The 20,523-nt window shown below is 50.7% G+C and overlaps 1 protein-coding gene across 1 annotated transcript in view; it reads left to right on the top strand.

The window, feature by feature from the left end:
- Positions 1-17,479, top strand: part of WNT9B (Wnt family member 9B) — a 44,765-nt gene extending 27,286 nt beyond the window's left edge. The window contains exons 2-4 of the mRNA XM_039504250.1: positions 6,897-7,153; positions 14,258-14,523; positions 16,308-17,479. Coding sequence (XP_039360184.1) covers positions 6,897-7,153; positions 14,258-14,523; positions 16,308-16,784 — 1,000 coding nt within the window. The 3' untranslated portion in view covers positions 16,785-17,479. The remainder of the gene's footprint in view (positions 1-6,896; positions 7,154-14,257; positions 14,524-16,307) is intronic.
- Positions 17,480-20,523: the final 3,044 nt, after the last annotated feature.

The following is a 20,523-nucleotide window of genomic DNA, read 5'->3' as shown; positions in this document are numbered from 1 at the left end:
AGGTCCCTCTGTATCCTATCCCTACCCTCCAGCGTATCAACCACTCCTCCCAGTTTAGTGTCATCTGCAAACTTGCTAAGGGTGCAGTCCACACCATCCTCCAGATCGTTAATGAAGATATTGAACAAAACCGGCCCCAGCACCGATCCTTGGGGCACTCCACTTGATACCGGCTGCCAACTAGACATGGAACCATTGATCACTACCCATTGAGCCTGACCATCTAGCCAGTTTTCTATCCACCTTACCGTCCATTCATCCAGCCCAGACTTCTTTAACTTGCTGGCAAGAATACTGTGGGAGACTGTATCAAAAGCTTTGCTAAAATCCAGAAATAGCACATCCACTGCTTTCCCCTCATCCACAGAGCCGGTTATCTCCTCATAGAAGGCAATTAGGTTAGTCAGGCATGACTTGCCTTTGGTGAATCCATGCTGACTGTTCCTGATCACTTTCCCCTCCTTTAAGTGGTTCAGAATTGATTCCTTGAGGACCTGTTCCATGATTTTTCCAGGGACTGAGGTGAGACTGACTGGCCTGTAGTTCCCTGGATCTTCCTTCTTCCCTTTTTTAAAGATGGGCACTACATTAGCTTTTTTCCAGTCATCCGGGACCTCCCCCGCTCGCCATGATTTTTCAAAGATAATGGCCAATGGCTCTGCAATCTCATCGGCCAACTCCTTTAGCACCCTCGGATGCAGCACATCCGGCCCCGTGGGCTTGTGCTCGTCCAGCTTTTCTAAATAGTCCCGAACTACTTCTTTCCCCACAGAGAGCTGGTCACCTCCTCCCCATACCATGCTGCAGAGGCTTGCTAGGCTCGACTGGCCAAAAACATGGAGTCAAAAACATGTGCTGGCTTGCTGTGCTACTGGATCCCTGCTTATTTGTCCCCCCCTACTCCACCTCCTTCCTCCTCCTCGCTGTTCACAGCAGGGGCCTGTGACTCTAGTTCCTCTGAAGTATTCACAGGGCTCTTGGGGGGTGATGGTGGGGTCTCTCCAAAGATGGCTTGCAGCTCTTTTGTAAAACCAGCAGGATTGTGGCTCTGCACCCACTCGGTTGTTGGCCTCCCTGGCTTTCTGGTCCACCTACCACAGCTCACTGACTTTCACGTGGCGCTGCTGCTGCTCCCTGGGGGAGCCGTTCTCCAGCATCCCCTGAGCAATCTGCTCGTAGATGTCCACGTTTCTACAGCTTGGTCTGCACAGCCTCGTCTCCCTGCAGACAGGGAGATCCAATACCTCCTGTGTACTCCAGGTAGGAGCATGTCTGCAGTTGGCATGGTCAGCTGGGCAGTTACACACACAAAAAATGAAGAGATGCTAACCTGATAACCTTGGCTGTGAAGTCCATAGGACCATGTTGTGGGATTGTAATAAACTCCTTTCATGGGGCTGTTCCAGTGCATAGAAACAGCTGGGGCCTAGCCAGGATCTGGGGAGATCTAGGGTCAGTTTCCTACTCTGCCACAGGCTTCCTGTGTGACTTTTTAAAAGGAGGAGCTTGGGAACTATAGACCAGTCAGCCTGACCTTGATACCTGGGAAGCTCCTAGAGCAATGTCTAAAACATTCAGTTTACAAATAGCTGGTTGAGAGAATCCTCGTGTATTGACTGAGAACAAATCATGCTAAAGCAGCTTCATTTCTTTCTTTACAAGGTAACGGGTTTGGTGGATGGGGGAATGCGGTAGACATAATATACCTGGACTTTAGCAAGGCTTTTGACGCAGTCCCACATGATTCTCATAAGAAAGCTGGAGAAATTCGAGCTTGGTAGAACTATCATTAATGGGATATATAACTGGTTAACCAAACACAGCCTAACTATTAATGGAATGATGTCAGATTGGAGGGTGGTCTCAAGTGGGGTTCCATAGGGTTCGGTTCTGGGTCTGGTGTTAATGAACATCTTTTTATTAATTACCTGGATGTGGAAATAGAGAACATACTGATCAAATTCACAGATGATACAAAGCTAGGGGGAGTTGCCAACACGTTGGAGGATACAACGAAAATTCAAAAGTATCTTGATAAATTGGAGAACTGAGCTATAGATGACAAAATGAAATTCAACAAAGATAAATGTAAGGTCCTACACTTAAGGAAGAGAAACCCAACACCCAAAGACAGACTGGGGGATAACTGGCTTGGCAGCAGCTCTGCTGAGAAGTATCTGGCAGTTTTGGTGGATCACAACCTCAACATAAGTCAACAATGCGATGCTGTTGCCAAAAAAGTAAATGCATGCTCTGCCTTTGGTGATGCAGCCTAAAATTGCACGTCCTGGGAGGGGATAGTACTGCTCTGCTTTGTGCTGGTTAGGCCTCAGCTGAGCACTGTGTCCAATTTTGGTTATAAAGATATAAAAAGGATGTAGAGAAACTGGAAAGGATCCAGAGGTGAGTGACAAGGATCAGAGGAATGGAATGCAGCCATATGAGCAAAGGCTGAAGGAACTGGGGTATGTTTTAGTTTGGAAACAAGGGGGTTGGGGGGGGACATGATAGCTGTCTTCAGATATTAGGCTGCCATAAAAAAAAGATGAAGAAAAGTTGTTCTCTGTTGCCACAGAGGCAGGACAAGAGGCAAGGGGTTCAAACTCCAGCACAGCAGATTTAGATTGAATCTCAGGAAAAACTTCCTCCCTGTAAGAACTACAGGACAATGGACCAGGCTGCCTAGGGAGGTCATGGAAGTTCCTTCATTGGAGCTTTTCGGAAGGAGGCTGGAGCCATCTGCTTTGGATGGTTTAGACATAACACCTAGGCGGCGAGTTCCATACCCACGTGGTGCTCGGGCACCAGCAATAGTCAGCGCCTAAGGGCCCAGCTCCAGCAATATGTGGGGACAGGTGCCCCCCCCACCTGTCCCGTGGCCCTGACTTGCTGCCCTCGCCCCCCTTTCCTGGGCCCGGAGCAGAGAGTCGCTGACTGTCTCTTCCCTGTGCAGCTCCATGTTGCCTCCCTGCAGCAACTGCTGCTGCAGGGTCCTAGGGCCCCCATCTCCACTGCCAGGGCAGACTGACTGAGCCTGCCCTTCCCTCTCAAACCCTTCCCTTTTCTGGCAGGACCCTGCAGCAGCACAGCCCCCCCCTGCCCACAGTCACTGCTCCTGCCCCATGCAAGGAGGCAGCCCCATCCCTCACCCCCAGTGAGGCTACAGTGACAGTGTGTTGCTGAGGGGGCAGGAAAGGGGGGGTCCTTTCCTAGAGCTTGCTGCTGCCAGCACGGAAAGGGCTGGGCGGGGGAGTCCTCCTCTCTGGCCCCTGTCCCGGAGCAGCCTGCCTGCATCCCAAACTCATCCCCAGCCCTGCCCCACCCCAGAGCCCACACCCCCAGTCAGAGCTTTCACCCCCACCACACCCTCAAACCTCTGCCCGAGCCCTGAGCCCCTCCAGCACCCCAAACACCTTATCCTCAGTCCCAGCCAGAGCCCTCACCCCCTACACCCCTACTCTCCCCTGAGCCCCTCCCACACTCCAAACCCCTCATTGTCAGACCCAGACAGAGCCCTCACCCCCTACACCCCTACTCTCCCCCTGAGCCCCTCCCACACTCCAAACCCCTCATTTGCAGCCACACCCCCACAGCCCTCACCCCTGCACCCCATCCCACTCCCATCCCCAAACTCCCTCCCAGAACCTACACCCTGCCCCAGCCTAGGGCCTGCACCCCAGACCTCCTCCCTCACCCAAACTCCCTCCCAGAGCCTTGGGCAGGTGGGGGGCGGAGTTTGGGTGGGGGCAGGTTCTGGGCACCACCAAAATTTCTACAAACATGCCACCCGTGATGCAACAAGTCCTGCATCTTGGCAGGGGTTAGACTAGAAGACCCTTGTGGTCCCTTCTAACCCTGTGGTTTTATGCCCTTGAGCAAGTTGCTTAGCCTCTCTGCCTCCATTTTCCATATGAAAATGGCGAGAACGGCACTGCCCTGCCTCACGGGGTTGGGCGGACAAATCCATTAACGCCTGGGCTACATGTACAACTTAGGTCAGTCTGGCTCCATTGCTCAGGGCTGTGGGAAATGTCATGCCCTGTGCGACGTGGTTAGGTTGACCTAGCCCACATCGTAGACGCTGCTAGGTCAGGGGTGGATTTACTGCAATGACGGAAAGCCCCTTTCTGTCGCTGTTGTGTACAGTGTAGCTGATGTACCCGGAGACTCTGAGGTACACAGATCCTATGAGAACAGGAGCTGGGTAAGCACCATAGTCAGTGAGACCCATGGTCCTTGTAGCCTCTCAGATGCTTCGGAGGAAGATGTAAAAGCTGAATTAATGGATAGCGATGCAGTAACATGTCCATGGGGGAAGCTTGATCTGAACCCCTGGCTTGTGCCCTAAATCATGAAGGTTTCTATCCCTCTACTATGTCCATCCTAACTGGGATCATTCAGGAAGATATTCCTATAGATCTAATCATTTTTTACAAAAAACCTTAATGAGATCTTTGACTTGACATATTGTGGCAATGAGTTCCACAGGTTAACACAGCTCTCTGTGCTTGTGCTTGAGCCAGAATTTGATGGTGGGGGTGTGGGGTGGATACCCGTAGTGCTCATTGTTCTGGAATTTCCACTGTTTGTGCCAGTAATCGTGGGGTATATGCAGGGTCGTCTCTGCCAGAAAACGGGTGCACATGGCCAGATAGTCTGCTCAGCAAGGCATGGCTTGCTGAGGGACCCCGCTGCAGGAAGGAGTACCGTGGGTGAGCGTGTAAAGATGAGAGTGCTCTCCCCAGGCTGCTGCTGAGAAAAGAGCTTTGGGTTTGATAGACTGGAAACTTACCAGTTTCCCAGCCCAGTTTAATGATTAACTGGTGTCTCCCTCTGGCTGCAGGGGAGAGCTCTGGGCCATGTTGAGAAGGAGTGTTCCATGCTTACTCCTGAAACTCCTCATCCATGAACAGATGCTATCATTCCCCCCGCCTGAGCCCCGGCTGCTTGCTAGTTTCTGTGGACACGCCTCATGGATCACAGATCCTGCTGTGCAGCCGCCAAGGGTGAGCCCAGCAGCTGCTCGCTTGGCTGATGTTGAGTGACCTTGCCAAGGCTTGGTCTGGGGTTGGTGAGATGTGGCAGGGTGTGTGCTCTGGGGGCGGAGAGGGAAGCTCGGGCTGATGGGCTGTGGATTTTGGAATCTCCAAGGGTTAAGGTGGATGCTGGGGGTGCTTGTTGGGACTCTAGGTATTTATAAAGCACTCGCTGCCCTTACTGGCAGACTGTGAGCCTGGAACTCGCCCCTGTGATCATTAGCAGGGTCCGGACTGCCCTTAGCCATAGTGTCTCTTCTTTCGTGCTGGCCGTATCCTAGAGCAGCACTGGAGGGGTTTACGAATGGCCTCGGTCAATGTGATCAATGTACCTATGAGTAAATTCAGTCACATGAATTGTGATATGTAGCAACCTGCCGTATCCTCGTGCAGTAACTGGTCTATCAGCATGTAGACAAACAGCGTGTGATTGTGAAAATGCTGGCAGTGACAAACACGGGTACTTGAGCTAGGGTTGCCAACCCTCTAGGATTGTCCTGGAGTATCCAGGAATTAAAGATTAATCTTTAAAGATTAATATCGTGTGATGAAATCTCCAGGAATACTTCCAACCAAAATTGGCAACCCTAACTTGAGCTGCAGGCTTGATGCGTAACCTGCTCCATTAGCGGCCTGCGAGGAAGCTTCCCTGTTGGTGCTCTGCAGTGGGTGATGGTGGGTGTGTTATGGGGGTGTGTATCTTCTGTTTACTCTGTAGCATCAGGCCATTGGCCCATCAGGCTCTGACCTGGCCTTAGTCAGTTCAGGAGATGGCAGACCAGATCTGATGGGCCAGTGGCTTGAGCTGTGGTGGCCTGTGGAGCTGGGTGAATCGTTTATTACCTGAAAAATGAACTTTCAGTGGACTCAGAACAATTTTGTAAATGTGACATGTTTGCCAAAAAGTGTTGGTGGAAAATGTCAGGGAAGTGGGCCCCATTCCCAAACTGGAGAAGGAAGTGGGTGCTGCCACCTAACTTATAGCTCTTACCCTAGTGCTGGGGCACTCACCCGGGATGGAAAAGACCCAGATTCAATTTGCCTCCTGCCTGATGCGGAGATGGCATCCAAACTTGTTTCCCACATTGCAGGAAAGTGCCCAAGCCCCTGGGCTGTCGGCTGTTCTGGGGCAGGTTCTCTGTCTCTTCTGCTGACGCTGTATAAAATACTTGACTGGCTACTGGGCCAGAGAGCGAGGGGGGAGCTGCCTCTTCGGTTAGGGCACACGCCTGGGAGTGGGGAGACCCAGGTTCATATCCCTGTGCCAATGACACTTGCATTATTTATCTGCAGTGGAACTGCTTCAACAGCAGTGTCTGAGATGCACACACCAATGTACTTCTTAGCCCCGTAGATAGGGCACTTTCGTGCAACGTGCGAGACCTAAGTCCAAATTCCTCCCCCATGTCAGACATGGGGGGGAATTGAACCTGGGTCTTCCATGGTCCAGGTGAGTGCTCGAACCATTGGGCTCAAGACTGTCACTTCCTCCTCTGGCTCTTTTTGTGACTCGAGCCCTTTGCTTTTATGTGAATACGTGCCCAGAAATTAAATGCAACTGTTTAATTTTTGGTTGAACAAAACGTTTTGTTCAACCCAAAACGAAATCTTTGTCAACCCTTTTGATTTGCCAGGGCTGCATTCGGTTCCATCCAATCAATTATTTTAAATTATTATTTCCAGTTTTTGGAACTGCCAGCAAACCAAAAAAATCTGTTCTTCACCAGCTCTACTGGCCAGTCCTCGAGCTGGTAACTGGGCCACGTTCTAACTAGCAGCTTTCTGAAGCTTCCTCCTATCAGCCCTTTGGCCATGGTATCTCTCTGGACTCACCTCTCTCCCTGCTCTCTCCCCTCTCAGCCTGACCGGGAAGGAAGGTCTGACCCATCTTCCCTCACTGGGCCCCTCTGCGAACCCTGCCCAAGGGAAGGCGCACCTGAAGCAGTGTGACTTGCTCAAGCTGTCCCGTAAGCAGAAGAGGCTCTGCCAGCGGGAGCCGGGGCTGGTGGAGACCCTGCGGGATGCCATCCGGCTCAGCATCATGGAGTGCCAGTACCAGTTCCGCAACGAGCGCTGGAACTGCAGCCTGGATGGACGGACCAGCCTGTTGAAGAGAGGTACGCAGCAGCCGCTGGCCTGCGGTACAGTAGCTGGGCCTCACCAGAGCAGGGAACCAGGCTTGAGTTTGGAGAACGTGAGTCTTTCCTGGGAATGTCGAGCCGGTGAAAGGGCAGGACTCATGCTCTTTGCCCACAGAACAGGCAGGGACCAGGCAGGCGCTCTGCCCTCGCCACCGGGTTTCAGCCCGCTCTCTAGAACCATTCCATCCTTGGCCTCTCTGCTCAGAACAGCTATTGTAATGTGGATTTCTGGCCCCTGGGAGCAGGACTGAGATGAGACTCCTTTCCTGCAGGCAACTGAACAGGCCACCTGAGAGGAGCCTTCAAGAGTGGCTACTCACCTGGCTGGCTTTGAATCAGTCACCGAGGGGTGAAAGGTCCCTTAAATTCTGAGATCCGGCCCTGAATCTTTACCTTAAGAAGGGGTGTGTGTGTGTGTGTGTGTTCGTTGCCTACACAAATGGTGACTTGATCACACACCACAGGTACCTACACGAGAAGATTCCTGACCGCCAAGGACTCTTTAATCTAGCAGAAAAGGGCAGAACAAAATCCAGTGTCTGAAAGCTAAAGCTGGGAAAATTCAGACTAGCACTAAGGTGCCAGTTGTTACAGGGAGAGGAATTAACCACTGGATTTGCGTACCTGGAGATGTGGTGGTTTCGGTCACTTGGAGTCTTTAAATCAAGCCTGGATGCCTCTTTCAGAAAGATCTGCTCCAGCCCAACCAGAAACTGAGCGGGCTGTGGGAATTAGTGGGGCAGGTCTCCGGCCTGTGTTCTGCAGAAGGTCCGACTAGGTGATCATAATGGCCGCTGCTGGCCTTAGAACTGAAGAGGGATTCTCCTTCCTGCTCTGGCAGCATAATGGATTTCTGCCCTCCCACCCCGCAGAATGCAAGAGCCGAGTAACACCAGCGCATGCTATCATGTGAGGCCCTCTCTGAAAGGGGAGTGTGCCCGCCTGGGGTGGGGCAAGGCCTTAGCAGATACCTTGACAGTAATTCTGTCTAGTGCTGCTGCCCGCAGGTCACTTGGCTTGGGTTGCCTAGTTTCCCCCGGGATCACGGAGGCCTAGAATTGGAAAACCACAACAGTGGCTTAAAATCACATTGGCCCCCCTCTGTCCTTGGGCTCTGAGGGCTGAGCCGCTGCTCTAAGACAGATCGTCAGCTCAGTCTGTGAACCTACAGGACCAAGCCTGGCCTTGGCGTAAGCGGGTGCAAGCAGTGACATCTTGGCTGCTTGCTCTAGCCCAGAGCTTGCTGCCTGGTTTGTGAATGTGCATAATGTGGCCTATGGGATGTTTAATCACGCCGAGCTGGATTGCTGGGCACACGCACATCCTTGATTATAGATAATTTTATTCCTTGAAAAAGTTTTAATCTCAGAAGCATTCTACAAACACACATCAACTTGACCATGGCTGAAATGCGCCCAACTCTGGGGCAAAGCATAGCAGAAATGTAACAGCTGCACAGTCATGCTATGGAATAATTTAGGATTCTCCCACCCTTCCAGTCCTATCTCCAAGTGAAACTACCAGGGGCCTTTAGGAGGCCCTATAATTAAGGGAAATGGGAATTGGACACCAGGGTGAGCACTCAGACTCTCACTGCAGGCGCCATGCAAGCATTAGTGATCCTGAATAGTCAGGACTGTGGGTAAATTTAATCTACAAGGTAGCACTTCTGGCAACGCCGTCCCCTTGAGCACCCTTGAGGTACTGTGCACGATTCAGAGAGTGTTAGCGCCAGAAGGAAGCACTGGGATCATCTAGGCTGACCTCCCACCCAGCACAGGCCAGAAAACTTAAGCCTGGGATTCCTGCCTCAAACCCGTCACTGCTGGTCAAGCTAAAGCAGCCTTTAGAAAGATGTGCGGTCTTGGTGTAAGACCCCAAGCCAAGGGAAATCCACCACATCCCAAGGCAAGTTGCTACAATAATTAATTAGCCTCATTTACAAATAATACGAGCGGTATTTATAGTTAGAACTTGTCTGGTTTCAGTTTCCATCCATTGGACCTTGTTCTGCCTTTGTCTGCTAGGAGGGTTGCCAACTTTCCAGTGGCACAGAACCGAACACCCCCACCCCTTCTCCAAGGCCCCACCCTGCTTGCTCCATCCCCTCTCCCTCTGTCGCTTGCTCTCCCCCACCCTCACTTTCACTGGGCTGGGGCAGGGGTTGGCGTGTGGGAGTGGGGTGAGGGCTCTGGCCGGGGGTGTGGCTCTAGGGTGGGGGATGAGGGATTTGGGGTATGGGAGGGGGCTCTGGGCTAGGGCAGGGGGTTGGGGTTCAGGGAGGGTATGGGCTTTGGGCTGGGGATGTGGGTTCTGGGTGGGGCCAGAAATGAGGGGTTCAGGGTGCGGGAAAGGGCTCTGAGCTGGAGCAGGGGGTTGGGGTGGGGTCAGTGGCTAGGGGTGCAGGCTCTGGGGTAGGGCTGGGGATAAGGGGTGTGGAGTGCAGGAGGGGACTCTGGGCTGGGAGTGGGTGGGTTCATGCTTGGGGAGGGAGTTTGGGTGTGGGAGGGAACTCTGGGCTGGGGCAGGAGTTTGGGGTACGGGGTCCTGGCGGTGCTTACTGCAGCTCCCAGGAATCAGCCGTGTGCATGGGCGGCCCCCATGCCCACAGGTGCAGCCCCTGCAGCTCCCATTGGTCACGGTTCCTGGCTAATGGGAGCTGCAGAGCCGGCACCAGGCCTAGGGACCTCTAGGACCTGGCAGCCGCTTCCAGGAGCTGTGCGGAGCTAGGGCAGGCAGGGAGGCTGCCTAAGCCCTGGGCCCCCCCTGCGCCGCCGACCAGACTTTTAACAGCCTGGTCGATGGTGCTGACTGGAGCTGCCAAGGTCCCTTTTCGACTGGGCGTTCCGGTCAAAAACTGGACATCTGGCAACCCTACCTGCTAGATTAAAGAGCCTTCTGCTATCCGAAATCTTTCCCCAGGTAGGTACATGACTGCAATCAAATTACTTCTTTACCTTCTCTTGGCTATGCTGAATACACCAAGCTGTTTTAGTCTCACTAGAAGGCAGGTTTATCAGACCTTGAATCATTCATGTAGCTATTTTCTGATCCCATTCCAGTTCGTTAACGTTGTTTTTGCAGCATGGACACCAGAACTGGACAGACCGTTCCAGTAACAGTCTCACTAATGCCGTATGCCATGGTGGTAACTCCTTTCTCCTATTCAGTATTCCCATGCCTATGTTAAACATCCAAAGTTTACGTTCTCCCTAAGTCACAGCTCGTATTAGGTGGGCTATCCACAGTGACCCCCTCATCCTCTTCAGAGCCGCCTCTTTTCAGGATCTCATGAGGGTTACCTACGTTCTTGGGTCCAAGATGCCTGACCTTGCATTTTGGCTGTATTAAAACACGTTGCTCACAAATAAAGAGTGCACTTCCTGAGACAGTGAATATATTGTGGCTTTGTTTTCTGTCTTACTATCTATCCCTTTGCTAATGGTTCCTAACATTCTATTAGCTTTTTTTACCACTGCTTCACATGGAATAGATCTTTTCAGGGAAGGATCAGTGATGACCCCAAGACCATTCTTGAGTGGTAACAGCTAATTTAGACATTATTTTGTATGCATAACTTGGATTATGTTTTCCAATGTGCATTGTTTTGCACTTATCAACATTGAATTTCACCTGCCATTTTGTTGCCCAGTCACCCAGTTTTGAGAGTTTCCTTTGTAATGCTTTGCAGTTTGCTTGGAATTTATCTTGAGTAATTTTATATTGTCTGCAGGGTTTGCCACCTCACTGGTCACCCTGTTTTCCAGATCATTTATGAATATGTTGAAAAGCAGAAGTCCCAGTACAGATCCTTGGGGGACCCTGCTATTTAGCTCTCTCCACTGTGAAAACTGACCATTTATTCCTACCCTTTATTTCCTATCTTTTAACCAGTTACTGATCCATGATAAGACTTTCCCTCTTACCCCATGACTGCTTACCTTGCTTAAGAACCTTTGGTGTGGGATCTTGGCAAAGGCTTTCTGAAAATCCAAAGGCACTTATATCAGTTGAATCACTACTGTCCACGTGCTTGTTGACCCCCTACTATAATTCTAATAGATTGCTGAGGCATGATTTTTTCTTTACAAAATAAATCGTGTTCATTTGTGTGTCTGATAATTCTGTCCTTTACTGTAGTTTCAACCAGTTTGCCTAGTACTGAAGTTAGGCTTACCAGCCTGGAGCCATTTTATTAAAAATAATGTTGCATTAGCTATCCTCCACCTATCTGGTACAGAAACTGGTTACATCATACCACAGTTAATAGTTCTGCAATTTCATACTTGAGTTCCTTCAGAACTCTTGGGTGTCACCATCTGGTCCTGGTGATTTTATTATCATTTAATTTATCAATTTGTTCTAAAACCTCCTCTAACACCTCAGTCTAGGACAGTGCCTCAGATTTGTCACCTAAAAGGAATGGCTCAGGTTTGGGAATCTCCCTCACATCTTCTGAAATGCAAACTGATGCAAACAATTCATTGAATTTCTCTAACGGCCTTGTCTGCCTTCAGAGCTCTTTTAGCACCTTGATTGTCCAGTGGCCCCACTGACTGGCAGACTTCCTGCTTTTGATATACTTTTGCTGTTTTGTTTTTGTGTCTTTTGCTATTGGCTTTTCAAATACGGTTTTGGTTTGCCTAATTATCCAAGTTTATGCTCCTGTCTATTTTTCTCACTGGGATTTGGCTTCTAATTTTTAAAGGATTCCTTTTTGCCTCTAACTGCCTTGTTTACTCTGTTTAGCCATGGTGGCAGTTAATTTTGGGGTGGGGAGGTCCTGTTTGTTTGTTTGTTTTTTACACTTGAGGAGATACATTTAGCATATTAATAGTAAGATATAGTGATATAGTCACTTCTATTATGGAGGTTTTTTAAAGTTTCATGCAGTTTGCAGGCATTTCACTCTTGTGACTGTTTCTCTTAATTTCTGTTTAACTAATCTCATTTCTGTGTAGTTCCCCTTTTTGAAGGTCATTGCTACTGTGGTGGATTTCTTTGGTGTTTTACCCCCTACAAGGATATTAAATTTAATTGCATTAAGGTCACTATTACTGAGCAGTTCAGCTATATTCACCTCTTGGACCAGATCCTGTGTGCCGCTTAGAACTAAATCAAGAATTAACTCTCCCCTTGTGGGCTCTGGGACTAGCTGCTCCAAGAAGCAGTTGTTAATGGTATCTAGAAATTTTATCTCTGCATCCCGTCCAGAGGTGACACACATCCAGTCCATATCGGGATAGTTGAAATCCCCCATTATTATTTGGTTTTTGCTTTTGTAATCTACCTGAACACTTCAGAATCACCTGATCAGGTGGTCGGCAGTATATTTCTATTGCTGTACTCATATTATTCAAGCATGGAATTTCTGGCCTTAGAGATTCTATGGTACAGTTTGATTCATTTAAGATTTATATTGTATTTCACTCTGTGCGTTCTTTCATATACCATGCCACTCCCCCACCAGCACAACCTACTAAATCATTCCTATATATTTTGCACCCTGGTATTACCGTAACCCAATCATCATTTCACCAAGTTTCTATGAGGCCTATTATATCAATATCCTTATTTAATACCAGGCACTCAAGTCCACCCATCTTAGTATTTAGACTTCTAGCATTTGTATAGAGACACTTATAAAATGTGTCAATATTTAGTTGTCTGCCTTCATGTGATGTAATTGAATTTGACTCCTTTTTGGTTGAATGTTTCTCTTCAGTTCCTACCTGTGCTTTATCAACTTCTGTGCTATCCTCTTTACCTTGAATATAAGGTATCCCCTCTAATAAATCCTCCACTCATGGATATGTCTGTCTGAACTGTGTGTTCCTCAGCACCTGCGGCTTTCTCCAAGCCCTTCAGTGTAAAAACTCCTCTTTGACCTTTTTAATTTTTCATACCAGCAATCTGGTTCTGTACTGGTTGAGGAAACGGGAATCTTGAGTAGGCAGTAGAGGTTCTCTCTGTACCTTGCTCTATTGTGACTGTCGCCAGTATATTGTGTGCAGTTCTGGTGTCCACAATTAAAGAAGGAATTTGATACATTGGAGAGGGTTCAGAGAATGATTAAAGGATTAGAAAACCTGCCTTCTAGTGATAGTTTCAAAGAGCTCAATCTATTGATCTTAACAAAGAAGGTTAAAGGGTGACTAAAGTACAATCAGTACCTGCATAGGGAACAATTATTTAATAATGGGCTGTTCAGTCTAGCAGAGAAAGGTCTAAACTGATCCAATAGCTGGAAGCTGAAGCTAACCAAATAATAATTGGAGCTATACCAATCTCCTAGAACTGGAAGGGACCTTGAAAGGTCATTGAGTCCAGTCCCCTGCCTTCACTAGCAGGACCAATTCTTGCCCCAGATCCCTAAGTGGCCCCCTCAAGGATTGAACTCACAACCCTGGGTTTAGCAGACCAATGCTCAAACCACTGAGCTATCCCTCCCCCCGTTCAGATGGGAATTTTAACAGAGTAATTTACAAAGGGTCACAGTGGATTTTCCATCACTGACCATTTATAAATCAAGATTGGATGATTTTCCTAAATATCTGCTCTGGGGATTCTTCTGGGAACTTCGCCAGCCGGAGTTACACAGGGGGGGCAGACTAGATGATCAGTGGTCCCTTCTGGCCTTGGATTCTGTGCATCTTCTAACCCAGCGTGTCCAGTGACTAACATTTCGGTCAGGTTTCAGGAATACCGGTGATGTCTAACTTTCTTTTTATAAATGGGTGTCTGTGATTTCTCGTATCCCCCAGGTTCTAGAATCCCTGTCCGGGCACTTGAGGAACCTCTTTCTTGGTTCTTTACATTTGTGATACCCAGTGTCAGAGTTATGATTGTGCTGTTCATCCATTAGCTCAATGAGCAACAGGAAGGGAGGGTGCTAGTCAGGAGCATGATGGTCTGTCACCCAAAAGAGACTGAGATGTAGGTCATCCAAACCATACCATCCCTTCTCCCCATAGACTAGGGCCCAGTATTTCTTTGTGTGGATACAGCAGAGAGCCCAGTTATGTGGGTGAATGCTTGTTCCTCATTCCCAGCCTCTCTTAACCTCTCTATCTTGTGCAGGTTTTAAGGAAACTGCCTTCCTGTATGCAGTGTCCTCTGCGGCGCTTACCCACTCCCTGGCCCGGGCGTGCAGCGCTGGACGCATGGAGCGCTGCACCTGCGATGACTCTCCGGACCTGGAGAACCGTAAGGCCTGGCAGTGGGGAGTATGTGGCGACAACCTCAAATACAGCACCAAGTTCCTTAAAAACTTCCTGGGCCAGAAGAAGATCGGCAAAGACCTGCGGGCTAAGATGGATATCCACAACACCAACGTGGGCATCAAGGTGAGCGGGCAGGGCACCAGGCCCAGGAGGGGCTCCGGGATCAGACGCAAACATTTTGACTTCTCCTCTGCCGTCATGTCTTCTACAGGGGAACTGGTGCGGTGAGGGAGAGAGGCCACTGCCCCGTTACTGACTAGGCAGAACTGCTTACCTGTGGCACAGGCCTTGTGCTACTGAGAGCTAACCAAAAATTCTCCTTTCGCTCGGGTGGCAGGGGCCTGGGCTGATCGAGAGGAGCGATTTCTATAGGCCCACTGCTGTGAACCTGAGTGCCCGCTGTCAGCAGCATAGTGACGCTGTGAAGTCTGCGTATGGCTCTGCACTCGGTAAATCCGTCCGTGTTCGCCTGGCCATTCGGGTTTTGAGTCTGGCTGGAGATGCAGGGCTGGCAGGTGGTTAGAGAAAGGGGCTGGGAGCCAGGACTCCTGGCTTCAACCCAGTGGCAGATTGGGAGTTAGTGGGGCCCTATGCGCAGCTTCATTTTCAGGACCCCACCAAGAAAAATAACATTCCCTCTTCTCTCCCCCCTGTTTTTCATTCTTTTTTTCTTTATTCTCCTCCTATAGTATAAGTAATAGGAAGGAAATGAAAATAAAGTGAGGTACCTTGATTGGGGCAGGGGGTTGGGGTGCGGGAGGGCATGCGGGGGTTGGGCTCTGGGAGGGAGTTTGGGTGCGGGCTCTGGGCTTGGGCAGGGGGTTGGGGTGTGGGAGCCAGGCTCTGGGAGGGAGTTTAGGTGCGAGGTTCAGGCTCTGGGCTGGGTCAGAGAGTTGGGGGGTGGGAAGGGTCGGGGGGTGACACTTACCATGGGTGGTGTGGCTCCCAAAGCGACCGGCACACCCCTCTGGCAGCGGCTCCTAGGTGGGGGGGACCAGGGGGTCTCTGTGCGCCACTGCCCACAGGTACCGCCCACACAGCTCCCATTGGCCGCAGTTCCCAGCCAATGGGAGCTGCAGAGTCAGCACTTGGGGTGGGGGCAACACGCGGAGCCACCTTTCCCCCCCCCCCGGGGCACACAGAGATGTGCCAGCAGCCGGCCGCTTCTGGGAGCAGCCTGGGGCCACTGGCCAGGGAATGCAGGCAGCCTGCCTGAGCCCTGCTGCGCTGCCGGCCGGCACTCGGGGGCAGGTTGTCCGCTGAGATTTGTCCTGCGGTTTGGGGGCCGCTCCTGTCATTGGGGGCCCTGTGCCACTGCACTGTTTGTTTCATAGTAAATCCGCCTCTGCTGCCTTGTGACCTTGGGCAAGGCTTGTCATAGATTCATAATTTAAGGCCAGATGAGACCATTAGATCATCCAGCTATCGCAGGCCCTTAAATGTCACCCCTGTGCTGAGCCCTCCCCGACCACTCCCCTTGGTAGCTCATTCCAGTGTTAATCACGCTCCCCGTTCAGTTGGGGCCTAACTTCTCGTTTGGATTTGTCTGGTTTCAGCTTCCAGCCACTGGTTCTTGTTCTGCTTTTCTCCGCTAGATTCAAGGGTCCGTTAATACCCTGTGTTTTCTCCCTGTGAAGATCCCTAGCTGCTGAATCGAGCCACCTCTCCGTCTTCTTTTTGATTGAGCTCTGTCAGTTTCTCACTGTAAGGCACTTTCCCACCCTTGGAACCATTTTTATGACGACCCCTCTTGGTGTGCCTTCGTTTCCCTATCTGTAACACAGGCCTGGCATCCCGCATGGAAGCGCTTTGAGATGCTCTCCGGAGGTGCAGCATGCAGTGTTATCTATACCGAGAGCTAGGCCCATGGTCCTTGCAAATACTAACTGGCGTTTCTTCCTCCTCAGGCCGTGAAGAATGGTCTCAAAACCACGTGCAAGTGCCACGGCGTCTCGGGCTCCTGTGCCGTGAGGACCTGCTGGAAGCAGCTCTCCCCTTTCCATGAGACTGGCAAGATCCTCAAGCTGCGCTTTGACGACGCCGTCAAGATCTTCAGCGCCACGAATGATGCCGTGGGGCACTCTGAGCTCGTGGGCACGCAGAGACGCAGCCACTCCCCCAAAAGCCCAGCTACTCCACGCTCCACGGATCTGGTGTACCTGGAGGACTCTCCCAGCTTCTGCCGGCCCAGCAAATACTCGCTGGGCACTGCCGGAAGGACATGCTCCCGGGAGGCCAGCTGTGACAGCCTGTGCTGTGGGCGTGGCTACAATACGCAGAGCCGGATGGTCACCTTCTCTTGCCACTGCCAAGTGCAGTGGTGCTGCTATGTGGAATGCCAGCAGTGCATGCAGGAGGAGGTGATCTACAGCTGCAAGCAGTAGGGCTCGCGTCGGGAAAGGAATCCATGCAAAGCGCAGGAGTGAGCCGGGGCCCCGTTCTGGGGTGAGGCAGAGGCAGGCACTGCTTGCTGCAAGGCGCTCAGCTCCTTCTCTCTCTGCATGCGGAGGGGCCATGGCACAGGATACGCTGGATTGTCCCGTGAACCAGGGGTGCGAACAATGTGCATTTTAATGTGGCTAAGTGTCTATAGCTAGGAACAAAGAATATAGGCCATGAATACAGCCTGGGGGACTGCGTCCTGTGACTCTGAACAAGAGCTGGGGGTCATGGTGGACAATCAGCTGAACAGGAGCTCCCAGAGGGATTCTGTGGCCAAAAGAGCTAATGCGAGTCTGGGTTAAACGGGGGGCCTCTTGAGTAGGAATAGAGTTTATTTTTCCTCTGTATTTGGCACTTGTGTGCCCACTGCTGCAATACTGTGTCCACTTCTGGTAGCAACACTTCAGGAAAGGTGTTGAGAGATTGGAGCGGGTTCAGCGAAGAGCCACGAAAATGATTCAAGGATTAGAAAACATGACAGACTCAAGGAGCGCAATCTGCTTAGCTTAACAGAGACGGTTAAGGGGTGACTTGATTTTTTTCAATCCAGCAGCGAAAGATGCAACACGATCCAATGGCTGGAAGTTGAAGCTAGCCCAATTCAGGCTGGAAATAAAGCACACGTTTTTAACAGTGAGTAATTAACTAGTGGAACAATTTACCAAGGGTTGTGGTGGAGTCTCTATCACTGACCATTTTTAAATCCAGACTGGATGTTTCTCTAAAATCTGCTCTAGGTCTCTGGCCTGTGTTAGTCTAGTCCGATCTCCTGTTTATCTCAGTGGTCCCTTCTGGCCTTGGAATCTATGCAGAACCAGAGGCTGGGTCAGGGACAGATCACACACAAAGGGCAGAGAGAGGTTGGGGGGAGGGAAAGATGCAGAAACACTAATGCAATAGGAACTTCTTTCTTGAGTGAAACCTTGTTCTTGATGGGAGTAAAAACAACCAGCTGCAGAGAACTGTGTTAGGGAGGGAACACAAACCCGGAGGGCCTCTGTCCCAGATTCCACAGGGAAGGAGAGGAAAGGGGTTCCCTTGTGCCAGGGACTGTAGATGGATTGGGTAAAACTTTAAAAAGTATCTACGTCACTTAAGCAATTTCAAAATGTTAACCACAGCAAGACGCAGCATCCCTGCCCTGAAGTGCTCAGAACCTAATGCGCCAAGGCAGGCCAAGGAGGGGTGGGAACACAGGTTTAGAGAAGGGAAGGGACTTGCTCACCCGGCAGAGCTGAGAATAGAACCCGGTCGCTTCACTCCTAGTCCCCGGCTCTACCCCTCAGTTCTGCTTGGTGACTCAGGGGTTAGCCAGATGCTGCTGGGAGGAGCTCCCCAGGCTGCCGGTGTTTAAATCTTCCACTTGAGAGGAGTCAAAACTGCAGCCTCAAATCCAAATCCCTGAGAACTTGGAGGGTCGGGGGAGAAAGAAAGTGGGTTTGAATTCTCCAATCTGAACTGGCCCCTGTGCACGGGGGCTGTGGGTGAGCTGAACAGGACAGAGTTTGGGTGCAGCTGAGTTCTCCCAAGAGGCTGGCACCATTCTGGTGCTGTTCAATAGGCATGCGAGCCAGGGATAGACCTCGAGCCCAACCATCTAGTTTCTAACCTTGGTGTGCGTCCAAGTTGTAACACATTCGTGCTGTGACATGTGAGGACACTCAAAGAGCTTGGCTTGTTTAGCCTCACCAAGCGAAGGCTGAGGGGAGATCTGATCGCTCGCTGATGTATTTACAGAGGGATAAATACCAGGGAGGGAGAGGAGTTATTTCAGTTAAGTGCCAATGTGCGCACAAGAACAAAGGCCTGTAAACTGGCCATCAGCAAGTTTAGGCTTGAAACTAGGTGAACGTTTCTACCCAGCAGAGGATGAAGTTCTGGAGCAGCCTCCCAAGGGGAGCCAGGGGGGTAAAAAACCTAACTGGCTTTAAGACTGAGCTTGGTAAGGTTATGGAGGGGATGGTCTGATTGGCTATATGCCATTGTTGGCAGTCCCCTCTGTGACTGCTAGCAGCAAATATCTCATATGGCCAGTTGTGGGACACAAGATGGGGAGAGCACGGAGTTGTTAATACGGTGAATTCTCTCCCAGGTGTCTGGCTGGTGAGTCTTGCCCACATGCTCAGGGTCTAACCGATCACCATATTTGAGGTTGGGAAGGAATTTTTCCCTGGCTCGGCTTGGCAGAGACCCTGGGGGGAGGTTGCCTTCCACTGTAGTGTGGATTCTCTGTAACTTGAAGTCTTTAAAGCATGATTTGAGAACTTCGGTAACCCAGCCAGAGGTTAGGGGTCTGCTACTGGAAGGGGAAGGGGAGGGTCTGTGGCCTGCGCTGTGCAGAAGGGCTGACTAGACGACCATGAGGGTCCCTTCTGACCTTAACGTCTGAGTCTCAGACACAGGTTCATTAGCACCCTTCCACCCCCTATTAAAAATGGCTTTGAGACTGTAAATTAATGCCTGTGCCTCTATTCATATTTGATCTTGTGACCATTCAGTTTCAACCAAACCAGCGTGTTCTGTTTTCTGAAAGAGGCTGAAGTTGACTAGCTCAGAGCAAAGCTCTTTCTTAACTGAGAGTTGGAGGCCACTAAAATGGTCCTTTGGCTAGCAGTGGGTTTATCCCTTACACGAAGTCAACATTAGCCAGAGCAGGGAAAGTCCTGCCAAAGTGCTTATCACCTGCCCATTAGTGCCAATGGGGATAATCCGCCTTCATTTTTTACCACCCTAAATATCTTAGGAATTAATAACGAACAGATCGTTATTTACCTGTTCCTGCTAATCCTCCCGGAGCATGAGCCTCCCAAGCTCCTCAGAGTGGGTGTAAAAAGGGGGAAGAAGCAGCAGCAGTTTTCCATGAAGGGCTAAAATCCCTGGGGATGGGAGTGGGGTCTGGCAGAGAGGGGGGGTTGTGAACTGCCGTCTGTGCTATGATCTACCTCCCCCCTGCCACCAGAGCCTGGACCTGGCCCGGGCACTTGATGCAAAGGTTCAGTGTTGTTCTGGGGGGGACCAGGCCGCTGCTGTTTTGCCCGCTTTCCTGCACTGATCGTGAGTCCTGTGATTCCCCACCCTAGCAGGCAGTTTGGGGATAGTGACAAGCTGCAACTTTTAGGACGTAAAACCACAGGGGGAGGCCCCCTAGTAGGAGGTGCAGTGACCTGACTGACCAGGAGCTCCAGGCCCAGCTCTTCCACAGCCTGCTGTCTAATATTTCTGTGCCCTTCATGACCCTTGGCTACCCTCAAGGTAGGAGACCTTGGCTTGAAATAGCATTCACCCATTTCACAGATCAACATCATTGCAGGCAGAGCTGGGCACAGACCCCAGTTGCTAATAGAAATAAAGCCTAGTCTCTTCCATTTTGCCACAAAGCCGTCCAGAAGGAAAGCTTGCTTCTGTAACCCACCGTAACATATTGTGCCTCTGGTATCCTCCAGCTAGCAGCTGGACCACGGAGAGAGTGTGACAACTCTGCTACTATTGCCATGCCAAGATCTGGCTCTTACTCTCCCTTCTGGTCACCATGAGAGAAGAGGTCAGGCTGGGGAGTCTGGCCCATAGAGGACAGGGGGGACATGAGGAACCACCCCTGCATTTCTAAATGGGAAGATTTGTGGGGTTGACTTTTGCCACAAAGTTGAAATTTTCCATGAGAATCACATTTTCCGATGAGCT

This window comes from Mauremys reevesii, linkage group 17 (assembly GCF_016161935.1).
Source record: "Mauremys reevesii isolate NIE-2019 linkage group 17, ASM1616193v1, whole genome shotgun sequence".
NCBI lineage: Eukaryota > Metazoa > Chordata > Testudines > Geoemydidae > Mauremys > Mauremys reevesii.
This window is presented reverse-complemented; position numbering and strand designations above follow the sequence as displayed.